We start from the raw sequence: 15,609 nt of genomic DNA, 5'->3' as shown, positions 1-15,609 counted from the left end.
GGGGGGTGGTACGACAAGTGGCTAGTTTGGGTGGGGTGGTAGGAGAAGGGGGAGGACTCGGAGGTTGCTAGCGAGGCTAGGGTTAGGGGGACTTTTCTTTTTCTTTAAAAATTAAAATTGACTTTATTTTATTTTTTAAAGTATTGTAATTTTTTACCAATAGGGTGATTACACATTGAATCTTAGTCGAAAAATAATCTGAAATAGAGGAGGGGTGGTGATACCTACTGATTTTGCATTTTAGGGGTATAGTTTTTTATTTCGTAGAAAAAAGGGTGTTTAATTAGAAAAGTGGTGTATTTGGATGTGGTTTTTAACAAATTTTCCTTAAAAAAAATGCTCAATTTGAAATTAAAAATAAAGAATTGAAAATGCCTATTTTGTATGTTAGGTAGACCGAATTAATTATTAATATGCAAAAACAAAGCATTTTCAATAACTTTTTTCCACAAAACACAAAACATAGAATGTTAGCTCTAAAAGTCGTTGATCTCGGTCTAAAATTCAAAGTTCAATGTTTAAAGTCTAGTCTCCTCACTCCACAACTTGCATGCATGTCCCCATTTCCTAAATTCCTAGTTCCTACTAATGAATTTCCTATTTATACCTTTCTTCCAACTTTATTTCACCTTGTCGACCTTGACTTTCACGTATGCTTTTGTATACGAAGTGTAAACAATCATTTGTAAGACTTCTTTCTATATTCTTTAAAACTAGTTGTTATAAAAATATATGGTGCAAACTTATTTTCAATTTGAACATTATTAAGCATGTCCTGCTCAAGCTTTGCATTTAACTTGATCGTTTTTGCCATGTCCATGCTCCTGTTTTCAGCACTCAAGAGCTGGGAACAACGAAACAGAGAGGTTAGCATTGCTTGAAATCAAAGCACACATACACGATGATCCCTTGGGTGTCATGACCTCATGGAATGACACCCAACACTTTTGTGAGTGGTACGGTGTTACTTGTAGTCGTAAATACGAGCAAGTAACAAAACTAGACCTGCATTCCGCAAATCTCACAAGTACACTCTCTTACTATATAGGAAATTTAAGTTTTCTTATCGAGTTGCGCTTTGATAATAACTTTTTTTATGGTAGGATATCGGATAGTCTAGGAAAATTAAAGAATTTGACTGTTTTATCTATAGAAAACAATAAGTTCCATGGTATAGTCCCACATTCAATTTTTAAACTATCGTTATTGACACAATTATCTTTCCTACAAAATAACTTAAAAGGAAATCTTCCTTCGGATTTAGGCAATACTCTTCCTAATCTTACATTCTTGTCGTTAGGATATAATCGATTCACAGGAAAATATCTATTAACTATTACTAAAATAGAAGTTGCTGATGTCACCACTGCCCACGTGTTGCTCTCTTAATAAAAAATTTCACGCTTAAAGTGTAAGGAGAGTGTTCCCATCGTAGAGATCTTTCTCCTTAAACGGCCATGACCCTTTAAAAGCCTAGGACTTTACACTTTTTATGGTGTATTAGAATTTGAATTCTTGACTGTTTGGGGAACCTTCAATTAGAATTGATTCTATCATCACGCTTATTTGTAAGAAACAAGTAGGACGCCAATGAGTTTTAGGAAAACTCATAAACCTCGTTCATGTCTTTCTCCCAAGTAGAGTTCAAGGGATAATTAGCACGAATCGTAAGTTTACCCATGCCCAAATTGGTCTACATAAACCAGAAATGAGTTCGGGTGCAGTACTAAGATAACGTTTTCTTTAGAGGGGAATCGCTATCCTAACCCTAGTACGGCCTCTATTAGCTCTCCCTTTTTCACAATTTATCACCAAACAATATATGCAACGTGATACTTAAAACTAAGTTAGTTGATTTTATTTACACGCATCAATCACGTAGGAATTACATTGCAAAAGTCGTTATTCTTATTTAATCAATATTCGTGAAAAGAACTATAAATAAACAAGATTCGCCTTGACTTAGGTGATCAAACAACAATTAATTATTCAATTCTAGTCTTGATTAACGAAAGAGTACTATGTGAATTAATTAATTAAAAGTTTTTTTAAAGTAATCAAACAACACTAATTAATCAATTAAAGTTATCAAACAATAAAAGAAAAGTGATTTATCTAAGTGCTCATAAAACTAACGTTCTTCTTTTATGCTTAGACGTCCGTCTTATGTGTTTATGGACTTTCTTTCTTCTTCGTACCTCCAAGGACTTCAATGGATTCAATTAGGGTTGGAAAGTATTTGGGAAGAGAGAAGAAAAATGGTACGATAGTAAGAGGGTTTGATGGATTAAGGATTTCAGAATTTAGGTTTTTTCAATTCTGTTTTTCTGTCTGTTTAGTGCTGAACGAAGACCCCTTTTTATAGGCGTAGGAATCTAGGTGTAGGGTTTTAGAGCCGTCGTGTCAGGTGGCGCGTGCAAATATCTTAGTCGCGCTGGGTGTCGTGCGCATCTCAATGAGTTGCGCCGAGTGCGGTCTGCCTTATACGAAAACGCGTTTTTAAAACTTCTATAACATTGATTGGAAAGTTGGATAAAGGCGTGTGAGATATCATTAGAAAGCTCTGAATGTCTCCTTTCGAATACCGTTAAAATTAGGTTAAATCGGTTATGAATCAAAAGATATGGCCGTTGGAGTGCAAGGGTGTCGGTTTTAGGGCCTGGTTTAGTGTTTTGATCATAACTTCTTCATTTTATCTCAAAATTGGGCTTATAATATACCGTTGGAAAGCTCTTTGAAAGGGCTATCCATTTGTATAGGCCATGCACAAAAATTTGATGGTTGATTTATCTGTTTGGATCGGTTTTCAATAATGTAAAATCCTTTGGATCCAATCATCGCATTTGACGCATTTGGGTCCGTTATTAATCAAGTTTAAACATGTATGAACATGTTTAGGCCTAAATAGTAATTGGAAAAGGCTCTAAGATAACTTGGTCTCAAATATGGGTTTTAACTTACTTCATAAATCTCTTCGTAGTCCATAAATATTTCAACTTTGATCTAGCATGAAGAACGATTTTTGTAACATAATCGCACTTCCTGTCGGGACAAGAGGCCAAAAGTAGGTGTCTACAAAATGCAATGATGATGTCATCTTTTTCAAAAAAAAATTTTATATTTTTTATTTTATTTTGTAGAGTTATCATATTTAACCTTTTTGAAATTTAAATATTAGAAGCTTCTAATTACAACTAAAACCTATCAATTTATCATAGGAAATTCAAACAAATTTCAATAGTACACTAATAAATGATCACCTCCTACATTGAACTATGAATTAGACAACGTTGAACAGACACTATATCATAATTTTGATGAAAATAAAAAATTTTAAAACTACAAAATGTACATAATTCTTATTTATATTCATGTATAATAGCGATTTAGCTTTAAAATGTATAAATTAAAAATAGGTTTTATATGAACCGTGCATCGCACGGGTTCTAACCTAGTTAAGAGTTCTATAACAAATATTATATTAAAGGATATTTATTTATATATACACATCGTTATTATAGACACCTAAAAATGTCTCCCCAAAACCAAACCCGATGATGAACAACTTTTCACCGTCATTATTAGTCGGGTTGAATATGTAATCTTTAGAGTGCTTAAATCCATGTTCATTCCCAGTACATTTCATAAACTAACCCAATTACTAACCCATTTCACCAAATCATAACTTATTTTCCTTATTTCGTGCCTTTAACCTAAAATAATTCATTTCGTGTCCTTTAAAATCATTCATTTCGTGTCCTTTTTATAAAAACGTTTAGATTAGTTTATTTTGGTCCATAATCTGGGTCCAATGATTAAATTTTTAGATAGGGCTTTAAAAGATATTTCCAATGATATATTATAAGCCCAAATCCGAGTTATAACGAATAAGTTATGGCCAAAATACTAAACTGAGTGCAAACCGAACCTAAGCCCACCTTACCTACGACCCAATGATCATGTGGAGGGTCCAAAGGATTTAATCCCACTCCTAATCCAATTAGGATTAATTAGAAGCTTCTATAAGTTTCTAAAATATTTTAGTTATCCTTTTTGAAAAGATAAGATTAAAGAGTTTGAAATTGAATAAAACTTTTCTTTTTGAAAGTCCTAATTCTATTCGAATTGAAAGACGTTCAAAGATTGTCAGATACTATTTTCGTGCTTCATAGTTTTTATCTAATTCTTATATGGTTGGATAGATCTTGAAATTATCTTTCCAATGATATATTATAATATTAATTCCGAGCTATAACGAAAAAGATATGAGCGAAATACGAAACTCTATCCAAAACTGACACCGTCCCACTATTTCGGCCATATCTTTTATTCTACAAAGTATTTTAATCTGATTTAATTGGGTTAGAAAGTAGACTTCAAGAGCTTTCCAACGATATCTTATTCATCTTATTCCGATATCTGGATCAAAAGATATGATAAAAACAAAACCCGCAAAAACTGCTGACTATCGCAAGAGTTTTATCTGATTCGAATTCTTATCTTTTCTTGATTTGACCCCTCTTTTTTCCTTATAAATAGAGGTCATATTTCCCTTTTTTCAATCATCAACAAGCTTGAGCATCAAATCCTTCTCTCTTCCTCTCTTTTCCACCAAAAATCATTCTCTTCTCTTTCTCTCATATTCTAAGCCTCAAACCTATATTCTTAATTACACTATTCTTCCCTTAAGCACTCCAAGGAGTCCATACAACACCCGAGGTTCTGTCCTTAAACCAAGACGTGAAAGGTACAAATAACTGACGGTTTGGACCAAATCAACTCTACTTTTATTTAATTTAATTATTTCAATTTGATTTATTTTTATTGAAGTTACTAACAATTTATTCATGATGTAGCAATTTTAAGGAGCGCGCGTAATGTGAGTAATTATTAATTTAATTAATTATTATTATTTTATATTGCTAATATCATAATTATTATTATTATTTGATTTGACTAATGCTATTATTGTTGAATTGCTTCCAATATTAATGTTTATTTATTCTATTATTTATGATCACCATATTTCATGTTTAAAGGGAATATGTAATTGAAAATCACGCCTAATAAGATAATTTGGACAACCGGTTTAGGTTCCTTTAATCTTGTTATTTAATAAAGTGATCACAAATATTTTAGAATTATATGTTGCATTAATATTCAACCAATTTAGCTTAATAATAGTTTGGAGCGAATTGAATAATTTATTTGCATGCCTTTGAGATCGCGGGAATTGCTTTTCACAATAAGAATCGAGTATAGGCCAATACGGGCGAATGTGACTCCATGACTCACTTCGGCCCCGTTCTTTAGAGCTGCTTTGCTCTGCTTTGCTCTGCTGAAATCTGCTCTGCTCTACTCTGCTCAAATCTGCTCTGCTATGCTCTGCCCTACTCTGCTCTGCTTAAAATTAATACTTAATATCGAATTATTATAATAATAATAATAATAATGTATATTTAATAACAATAATAATAAATAATTAATACTTAATGATAATAATAATTAATATTTAATAATAATAATAAATAAATAATATTTAATAATAATAATAATATATAAATAATATTTAATAATAATAATACATATTTGATTAATATTTAATAATAATAATAATATATAAATAATATTTAATAATAATAATAAATATTTAATAATAATAATATATAATTAATATTTAATAATAATAATATATAATAAATATTTAATAATAATAATATATAATTAATATTTAATAATAATAATAATCAATATTTAATAATAATAATATTAATAATAATATAATTAATATTTAATAATAATAATATTAATAATTACATAATTAATATTTGATAATAATAATATTAATAATAATAATATAATTAATATTTAATAATATAAATATTATTAATTATAATTAATATTTAAAAATAAAATTTAATGATTATAGTAATAATAATAATAATAGTAATAATAATAATAATAATATTAGTAATAATAATAATATTAATATTAATGAAATCTGCTCTGCTCTGCTCTGTTTTGCTCTGCTCTGCTGAAATCTGCTCTGCTCTGCCTAGAAGCTCAAAAGAACAGGGCCTTCGTACCATCATCCCCGATCCTCTTTTCGTGGTTTCGAACCATATGAAGTTAGTAATCTCATGGATTATGAATTGGGTGTAACCTTCACGGGTCAATTGTTGTTGCCTATCGTTGTCCCTTAATCGTGGTTGCCTTAAATGATCCGTGAACGATTTACAAACTCCTTAAAAACTTGTTGGCGGCTCCCTACTTTCCTTGTCCCTAATCGTTGTCCCTAATTGTATGTGTCGATTCCCACTTCCTATGAGTGCCAAGCATATTCACACCATCCTTTTACGTATAAATAACTTATAAATAACTCCAGAATAAGTAACCCCGGCGAAAATGTATAAACTGATTGAGCAACTCCAAAATAAGTAATCATTAACCAAATGAGTAACCCTTAAATAAGTAACCTCTATAAGTAACCTTTAAAAAAGTAACAAGTCACACCAGAAAAGCACCTGTTAACGAAATGCTACCAAAAAAGAAGAAAAAAATATTGTCTAAAATTCAAAGTTGAAATTTCAAAGTCTAGTCTTCCTCCCCACAACTTGCCAATTTGCCAACTTGCATACACATCTCATTGTCTCCACATCCTAATCCCTACTAATAATGACTAGTACGACGGAGTATATCTTTCTTTCAACTTTCACCTTGATTATCACGTACGTTTTCGTATAGTAAGTGTTTACAGAAAACCATTAATGAATTTACACCATACTTTGTAAGAGTTATCTTTCTCTATTCTTTTTTGAGAAGTTATACCAATTATCTTCGAAAAATTAAGCATGTCAGGCTCAAGCTTTGTATTTAACTTGATCGTTTTCGCCACGTCTATGCTCTTGTGTTTTCAGCACTCAAAAGTGGGCGGGAACAATGAAACAGAGAGATTGGCTTTGCTTGAAATCAAAGCACAAATACGCGATGATCCCTCGGGTGTCATAACCTCGTGGAATGACACCCGGCACTTTTGTGAGTGGTACGGTGTTACTTGTAGTCGTAAATACAAGCAAGTAATGAAACTAGATTTGCGTTCCGCAAATCTCACAGGTACACTCTCTTCCCATGTAGGAAATTTAAGTTTCCTTAAAGAGTTGCGCCTTGATAACAACTTTTTTAATGGTAGGATCTCGGATAGTCTAGGAAAATTAAAAAATATGACCGTCCTTTCTTTAGAAAACAATAAGTTTCATGGTATAGTCCCACTTTCAATTTTTAAACTTTCATTGTTGACAATATTATCTCTCCGAGAAAATGACTTAGGAGGATATCTTCCTTCGAATTTAGGCAATACTCTCCCTCGTCTAACATTCTTGTCTTTGGGTTCTAATCGATTCACTGGTCAAATTCCAGCTTCAATATCCAATTGTTCAAATCTAGAAATTCTCCAACTCAATGATAACAATCTTCGAGGACAAGTTCCTTCTCTAAACAAGTTAATTAGACTAACTCACCTCGTCCTTTCTAATAACAGCTTAGGTAACAATCAACCCGAAGATTTGAATTTTGTTTCATCCTTGGCCAATTCTACCAACTTAGAATATTTAGAGTTTGATCGAAACAACTTCTATGGAGCTTTTCCTCAAGTCATTTGCAATTTCACATTGCTTGCTTACTTGTTCTTACATCATAACCACATATATGGTGAAATTCCAATGTGCATCGAAAACTTATCGAAATTGCATTTATTTTTGGCTAATGATAACAATCTTTCTGGGGTCGTACCCCAAAACATAACCAAGCTCCAAAATCTCTACACCTTGTATTTGAATAATAACCATTTATCCGGGGTCATTCCACCTACAATCGGAAACATAACTAGGTTGTCAACCATTTCCCTAGCTAATAATCGAATTCAAGGCCAAATACCTTCAAGTCTAGGAAATTGTACATCACTAACATCATTATATCTTTCTAATAACAACCTTACTGGCAGAATACCCTTAGAATTATTTAACCTTCCCTCCTTGTCAATCCAAGTCGATTTATCCAAAAACAAACTAGTTGGTTCTCTCCCTGATCAAGTTGGACAACTAAGCAATCTTAAGGCCCTTATACTCTGGAGCAATATGTTATCAGGTGAGATACCAAACTCCATTAGTAGTTGTGTCGCGCTAGAGTACCTGTACCTAGCAAAAAACAAGTTCCATGGAGCTATTCCTGATGCATTGCACTCATTAAAGGGTCTTGTTGAGCTCGATTTGTCATACAACAATTTGTCAGGTCCGATCCCACAGTTTCTAGAGAGTCTGCAGTTGCAATTGCTGAATATATCACACAATAACCTTGAGGGTAAAGTACCCATTGGCGGAGTATTTAGCAATGCAACTAATGTTTTAGTCAATGGTAATAGTAGGATCTGCGGAGGCATACCTGAACTGAAGTTACCCCGCTGTAGCGTAAGCCAAAACAGTCAGAAAAGAAGTTCAGTGCAGAGGAAAAAATTGATAGTCACAATTCTTTCTGCATTTTTTGGAGTCATTTTGCTGCTAGCTTCACTTCTGGTGTACATATTCTGCAAGAAAAAGAGGATTCAGGAGTCTACACCTTTCAATAGTATGGAAAATTTTCCAAATTTATCATACCAAACTCTGTTTCAAGCTACAAATGGGTTTTCCACAGAAAATATGATTGGTAGTGGTACATTCGGGGTTGTGTACAAAGGAATCCTAGAGACTCATGGATCAACTGTTGCCATCAAAATATTTAACCTCGAGTATCGCGGAGCTTCAAAGAGTTTCATTGCTGAATGTGAGGTCCTTCGAGACATTAGACATCGAAATCTTCTGAAGGTGATAACAGCTTGCTCAAGTGTTGATCATCAAGGTAGAGATTTTAAGGCATTAGTCTATGAGTACATGGTGAATGGAAGTTTGGAAAACTGGTTGCATTTACAGAAAGCAATAGATGATGATATTGAAAGCACATATCAAACATCAAGAACCTTGAATTTTCGCCAAAGACTTGATATTGCAGTTGATGTTGCATTATCCTTAGATTACCTTCACCATCAATGTGGTGCCCCCATAGTTCATTGTGACTTGAAACCGAGCAATATCCTCCTCGATGATGACTTGGTTGCTCATGTCGGTGACTTTGGGCTAGCCAAGATACTCCTAGAAGGCATCAATAGCAATCATGCAAACCAGTACAGCTCTGTTGGAGTTAGAGGAACTATTGGTTACACACCTCCAGGTAACAACCCAACTTAATTGGTGTTCTTATTATTTGCTCATAAATTCTATGTTTTCATAGTACTAATATTTGAGGCATGATCTGAAAGCAGAGTATGGTGTGGGAAATGAGGTGTCTACCATTGGTGATGTCTATAGCTTCGGGATCCTTTTACTCGAAATGTTTACAGGGATGAGGCCTACTAATGACATGTTCAAAGGCGGCTTAAGCCTACATAGCTTTGTGAAAAACGCTATACCTGAAGAGATCGACATGATTTTAGATCATACTCTAATAGAAGACATAGACAAAGAGGATGAGACGAACAAGAGTGTGATGTTGGAGGCCTTAATTTCTGTACTTGTTGTAGCACTTTCTTGCTCAGCTGAAGTGCCACAAGAAAGATTGGACATGAGTGATGTAGTTGCAAATCTATCACTAATCAGAAATAAGATTCTTAATTAAGATTATGTAATAAAGTTAAAATCCATGTTTTCGTCTAGTTTGTAATCTAGGATGATTATCGATGTATAAAAAGAATGAATTTATAAAGGAAGGACTGTTCTTTTCAAACCTATTTTATTATTAATCACTCAGTTCAATCAGTTAGTCATTAACTCATTATCCACACATTTGGCTATATGAGCCAAAAATACCAACTAAATAAAATTAAATCAAAGATAAATAATTTTAGGGGATGGTTAATCACCAACTAATCATGGAACAAGCATTACAGAAACAGAACTTAAACCTTTTTTCTGCAAACTGCAAGAATGCAAGATAGTTGATTGGCGCAGCTGAAGGGCATGTCCATCCTCAGCTTATCCACTTTCCTTGTAAAATTGCAACAATCTGGTACATCGCGCGAGTATAAATAGCATCCATATATGAAGCTGTTTCAGAATACCCGGAGCCAACTCCAGAATCCTGGCATCCAATTCCTGAACTATAATTTCACACTGGTCCCAGAATACGTCTAGTGATGTCTTAGCACAACTCTGAGCCAAGATCAATAAGTCCTCAATAGTTTCTTGCCATCCAGGATGATTTTATGTATCCTTTTCTAAAAGACCAACTAAATCTGCTGCAAAAACAGCTGAATCGAAGTCTACTTCTTCCTTGTCTTTCTCAAACCTTTCTCGTATCAGGACTAAAACCTCCTACATATTATACGGTTTCAAAAGGTAAAATAAGTACTCAAAGGAATCATAATGTACAACATCCAGAGAAGGGTGAGATTACAGAACAGTATATTATTAGTAGATGTCTATGGTGAAAAAGTTCGCAGTGTAGAATAATATATTGTATATAACACACGTTTGTCAACAATAACTTTCTTTTCAATGTAGGAGTGCAACTGATTTAATGTAGTTAAAGTTTCATAAGAAATCACACATATATCCATTTTGGTCTTTCGAGTAATAACATACAGTGTAGAAATTTGGCTGCTTTTGCTTAATACTTACTCTTTATATAGCTCTTTCGATAACTAGCCCTTGACAGTCAACATTGAATCATTAAAAGCTACTAAAACAGCTTGAGCTAGACCCTTAATCAGCTTAAGTTCTATAACTTCATGATTCATCATCTTTTATAGAAAAAATGTCATATAATGTGTATTCAAAAGAGAAAAAATTAGCAAAAGACATGAATAAAGGACTCTGGGTTTGATGTCATTGGAAAGTACCATTTATAAAGTTCCAACTATGAGGTACTGTAATATTTGTATGTAAACTTGGATATTTAATGAAGAATTTGCTTAATTTTTGAACTTTATTGTACATCGTATCATTCATTGTACATTTGCTGAACTTCATTGTACTCCTACCTTAGACGAATTAGTAGTATTTTTCAACATTACTGATCAAAAAAGATTATCTTAAGGGATTCAATGCGCTAGTATAAAAATTTCGGATAGCCCATATGAAGAAATACCCATTGTTTTATAGCTGCTACATGAAATAGGTATTCCTATTGCCCAGTTATACGAAATTGTTGTATCTATTATATCCCAGCTATATGAAATAACATCATGTATTTTAGCCAATCTAATTCATAACAGTTATACGAAATAGATATGATTGCATCACCCAAGCTATCCGAAATACTACTCTACTTTGTTCATCCCAATTTGATTTTTTCAATGTAATGAAAATTGGATTGATTTGTCATAAAAAATTTATATTCTTCAACAACTTATATGAAAATTGCAGCCCTTAACATTCAACTAATAAGCAAAATATCAAAAATTCTGGGAAAACAGAATGAAAACACACAAATTTAAAACATCTTTTACAATTGTTCATTCAAGAGAAGCTAATGTCAGCAAAATTTTATTTAAAAAACTAACACTCTATAATTACTCAACAATTGATTACTTAAAGCACCAAAATTCTTATAAACTCTAGCGCAAAAAACCAAGAAAATAAACCCTAAAATTAAATGAAAAAATGAGGGAGATTGTGAAGATTACCTTAACTACAACAATGAAAATTCAATTGGGGCATTATATGAATTGGATGTATGAAAAGAAAAGAAAGAAACTGAGTTTTATTAGTTTCATGGGTTGGCAATTTGGCATGGTATTGTGTATTTGTGTTCAAGACTCACTACTAACATTCAGTTTAGTAGGATAGCTGAATAAACAGGATTGGCCCTCTTTCACAAAAAAAACAAAAAAAAATAAAATAAAAAAATTCAAATAAAAATTAAAATAGGATAGCTCGTTAAAAAAGACAAACAATTGGTAGCGTGTAGAATAAGCCAAGCAAGGTAGTGTGTAGAATAAGTCAAGCGTTGACTTGGTTGCTTTTGTGGTAGCGTGCTTTGTACACTTTGTAGTTGGTTTGTAGAATAAGTCAAGCTTGGTAGTGTGTTATATAAATTATAGCATACTACTTGTATAAATAGTACAAATAGAAGTGGGATGATATACTACTTACTCTAACTCTCTAAGGTTTCGATCTGAGTAAAAACATAAGAGAGTGAGTAGTTGTAGTTAATAGCTTGTGAGTGCAAATACTAGAGAGCTTGTGAGCTCATTAGGAGTGTTTGTAATTGTGGTTTTGTAGCTCAAATTCAATAGTGATGAGATTGTCTTTGAAAAGGGTAACAAAGTTACCCATAAATTGCTTTGTGTTGTCTTTTATTGTTCTTTGGCATTGTTGTTATTATAGGTTGTTTTCGATCCCGATTTCCTAACAAGTGGAAGAAGTTGTGATGGTGGCTTGGGGTTCCGAGATTATTTCAAATTGTTTAATTGCCTTCTGCTTGGTAACAAGCTTGGAGGTTGCTTAACAAATCCGGGAAGTTTGCTTGAAATTAAAGAGTGCTCAAATAAAGCTTGTTATATTCCGAAGTGGTTAGAAGGGGAATGAGGTGGAGAGTGGGAAATGGGGAGAGTATAAGTGTGTGGTCAGACCAATGGGTTCCTAGTACTCAATCACTTCGGGTTATTTCACCTCGAGGTGGGTTTAGTACGAAGATGAAAGTGAGTGAATTGATCGATTCGGAGAATTGTTGCTAGAAGATGGACTTACTTAGGGCCTGTTCATATTTAATGAATTGAGCTGAACTGAACTGAACTGAACTGATTGGAGCTGAACTGAACTGATTGGAACTGAACTGAACTGCATTGAGCTGAAATGAATATTTTATGTGAGAGGGAAATTAAGAGCTGAACTGAACTGAACTGATTGGAACTGAATTGAACTGATAGGAGCTGAACTGAACTGAATTGAAATTAAGTAAATATGAACATGCCCTTACTGCCCCAAGTTTTTTTACCTTTTGAGGTGGATAGGATTCACTACTACATTTTTGATCAAATGCGACGGTAAAAAAGGAGCTAATGCAACGACCCTTTTATTACCGTTGCATTAGATACGCCTAATACGACGGCTTATACTTTATATGTGAATATATGGGGCTAACGCAACGGCTACTTTGAGCCGTTGCATTAGGTGGTCTAATACAACGGCATGAAAGGCTACTACAACGGCTGACCGACTGTGGTCCTAAAAATAATAATGGACCTAATATTTAACAATTCCCTCCTTTGTTGTTTTGCTAAACTTAAATAATTCATTTTTAGGTTTAACTTATGTTAGCTACTAGATCCCCACCGCCCCCATGAACCAAGGGTTACCAAGCTCTCAAATTCTCTCTCCTCCCTCACCATTTTATCTTGAGAAAGAATTGGAAAACCTGAATATTTTGATGACCAAACTCTATTATACCTGAGTTTTAATCTCCAATTTCATGTTACTCCTTTCGCTCCTTCTTCCCTTGTTCTTGATTTTCAATTTCTGGGTTTTTTCTGATAAATTTGGCTATTGCCCTAAGCATAATAATAGAATTAATTCAAAGTACACCCCAATAACCCTTAAAATACCAGTTTGGAATTGGAGATCTTCCTCCCGCCACCAAACCCCGCACCTTCTCCGTCGCTGCGCCCCTCCTCCTCATCGTCTTCCACCAAACCCCACACCTTCTCCGTCGCTCCGCTTCCGGCTTCAGGTCCCCTCCCAACACCCTCAGTCCCTCACTAAGCCTAATTAAGGTACTGTTACCCGAGATTTGTTCATAATTGTGTGTAATTTGAAGCTTGTTGTGTTAATCGTCTTTTTCTTTGATTTGTATGTGTTGTATTTGATTTTTTTTTTTTTTGCAGGGATGATTTTATTGTTTATGATTCTAGGGTTTATTTGATTGGTTAGATGATTATTTCATGTATATAATCAATTGGTGCTCTTCAATTTTGAGTATTGCACTATTTATTAGGTAAATTTTCAGGAAATTTGATAACACTTATGGATGCTTGTTGGGCACTCTCATATGTATCTGATGGTGCCTATGTAAAATCCAAGCTGTAATTGAAGCTGGAGTTTGCCCTCAGGTTGTGGAGCTTTTACTGCTTTTTATCCTAATGTTCTGAGTTTTGAGTTAAAATCTTGATGTTCTTTTTTTTTTTTTTTTTTTTTTTTGAAGGAAAAAATCTTGATGTTCTTAGTTCTAAGTTGAAATAGGATTTTGTTTCTAAAATGAAATTAAAAGTGCTATATCTTAGAAATTAATGCAACAAAACTAATTAAGAGTGTACAATACGGAAAATAAGAAAGCAAAAATCCAGCATATAGGCCAAAATTACTTAGCATGAAAGTCTGTTTCTTTCATTTGTGTGCGATCATAGCTTGGTAAACTAGATAATTGAATGAAGTGTAAGATCCTTGTCTGCTTGAGATCTTTCAAATTCTACTTCTGAACAGTTAAGTATGCCTTTATAATATGATTTTTCATAGTTTTTCTTGTTCTTCTATATGCTGGAATGGGATAGCTCAGGTTTTATCTGTGTTGCAGGATTTTGGTGAGACAGGTATGCGTCAAGCTACAGTGTGATCTTTTAGTTTGCCCTGATCCAAGAATTGTTACTGTTTGCTTGGAAAGGCATTGGGGAAGCTGAGAAGAATTTGGGTACAAAAGGTGTGAATGTTAGTTTATATGGCCTAAATAAGATAGAGAACTAGCAGTCATGACAACAATGAAATTTATAGGTACTTTGACGTGAACAAATTTTATCTGTTGCTGCATCTAACTAAATACTTGGTATAAATTAATTTATCCACTTTGTTGCTAGAACTAAATAATAATCAAGCTATGACAAGACAACCCTATTTACATGTGTACTTTGGCTTTGTTCCGAGTCGGAGCCTTAATATCAGTATAAAGAAGTAAGCAATCAAATCCTTTGCTTTGAAGTGATAGAAATATCCAATTTATTTGAGGCTTTTCTGATAAATTTCATCATTTAACTACATAATTTGTCAGCAATATGCATAAACACTAATGTCTTTTTACGTGAATTTTCTGCAGATATGGAAGATGAGTGATCTTATTTACTGACCAGAAGAAGAGGTTTTAGCAAAGCTTGAAGAATTCAATCACCAAGTAAACATAGGTGGAGAGCTTGCTAGAGGAATTTTGGGCTTAGTTGAAGTTTTTTGAACTTGTAATTTAGTTTTTCTAAAAAATGTCAAAATCATGTTTCGACGAATAAACATGTAGTTTTAAGTGATATTTGATTTTGTAACTTAATTTTTCTTAGTGTAAAATTGTATAAATATACTCTTAATTTTTAAATTTCAATGACAATTTCCTTTATTTTGATACATTTATATAGCTTCACGTGTAATAATAATAATAATACTATTATTATTATTATTATTATATTATTATTATTATTATTATTATTATTATTATTGGCATTAGGTATATGCGCCGTGGCATTAGGTATAGAAAACCGTGACATTAGGTATTATAGCTATTGCCACAGTAATGATATTGCCGTTGCATCAGGTATTGATCTAACGCAAC

At 33.1% G+C, this 15,609-nt stretch overlaps 1 protein-coding gene and 2 long non-coding RNA genes across 6 annotated transcripts; 2 read left to right on the top strand and 1 right to left on the bottom strand.

Moving 5' to 3' along the window:
* Positions 1 to 6,729: 6,729 nt before the first annotated feature.
* Positions 6,730 to 9,939, top strand: LOC145611557 (uncharacterized). Its single transcript, XM_081666901.1, has 2 exons — positions 6,730 to 9,258; positions 9,350 to 9,939. The coding sequence occupies exons 1-2, from the start codon at positions 6,852 to 6,854 to the stop codon at positions 9,700 to 9,702; spliced, it is 2,760 nt and encodes a 919-aa protein (XP_081523027.1). The 5' UTR covers positions 6,730 to 6,851; the 3' UTR covers positions 9,703 to 9,939.
* On the bottom strand, positions 8,176 to 12,004 carry LOC145611558 (uncharacterized). Its single transcript, XR_014106404.1, has 4 exons — positions 11,711 to 12,004; positions 9,989 to 10,397; positions 8,437 to 8,578; positions 8,176 to 8,312 (listed from the first exon to the last, which is right to left on the bottom strand). It is a non-coding gene; the product is annotated as an uncharacterized LOC145611558 (long non-coding RNA).
* A 1,334-nt stretch (positions 12,005 to 13,338) lies between these two features.
* On the top strand, positions 13,339 to 15,406 carry LOC145611466 (uncharacterized). Of its 4 annotated transcripts, XR_014106389.1 has the most exons (3): positions 13,339 to 14,789; positions 14,873 to 14,966; positions 15,109 to 15,406. It is a non-coding gene; the product is annotated as an uncharacterized LOC145611466 (long non-coding RNA). The 4 variants fall into 4 exon arrangements; XR_014106387.1 differs by lacking the exon at positions 14,873 to 14,966 and having other exon boundaries at positions 13,339 to 14,718; XR_014106388.1 differs by lacking the exon at positions 14,873 to 14,966.
* Positions 15,407 to 15,609: the final 203 nt, after the last annotated feature.

This window comes from Chenopodium album, chromosome 24 (genome assembly GCF_948465745.1).
Source record: "Chenopodium album chromosome 24, dcCheAlbu1.1, whole genome shotgun sequence".
NCBI classification, from domain to species: Eukaryota; Viridiplantae; Streptophyta; class Magnoliopsida; order Caryophyllales; family Amaranthaceae; genus Chenopodium; species Chenopodium album.
Note: the sequence above shows the minus strand (reverse complement) of the source record. Positions and strands in the feature narration are given on the sequence as shown.

Excerpts from the sequence above, each read along its gene's own strand:
- LOC145611557 (XM_081666901.1), top strand. The coding sequence starts at position 6,852 with ATGTCAGGCTCAAGCTTTGTATTTAACTTGATCGTTTTCGCCACGTCT. Across the intron at positions 9,259-9,349 it reads TATTGGTTACACACCTCCAG|AGTATGGTGTGGGAAATGAG; the intron begins GTAACAACCCAA and ends ATCTGAAAGCAG.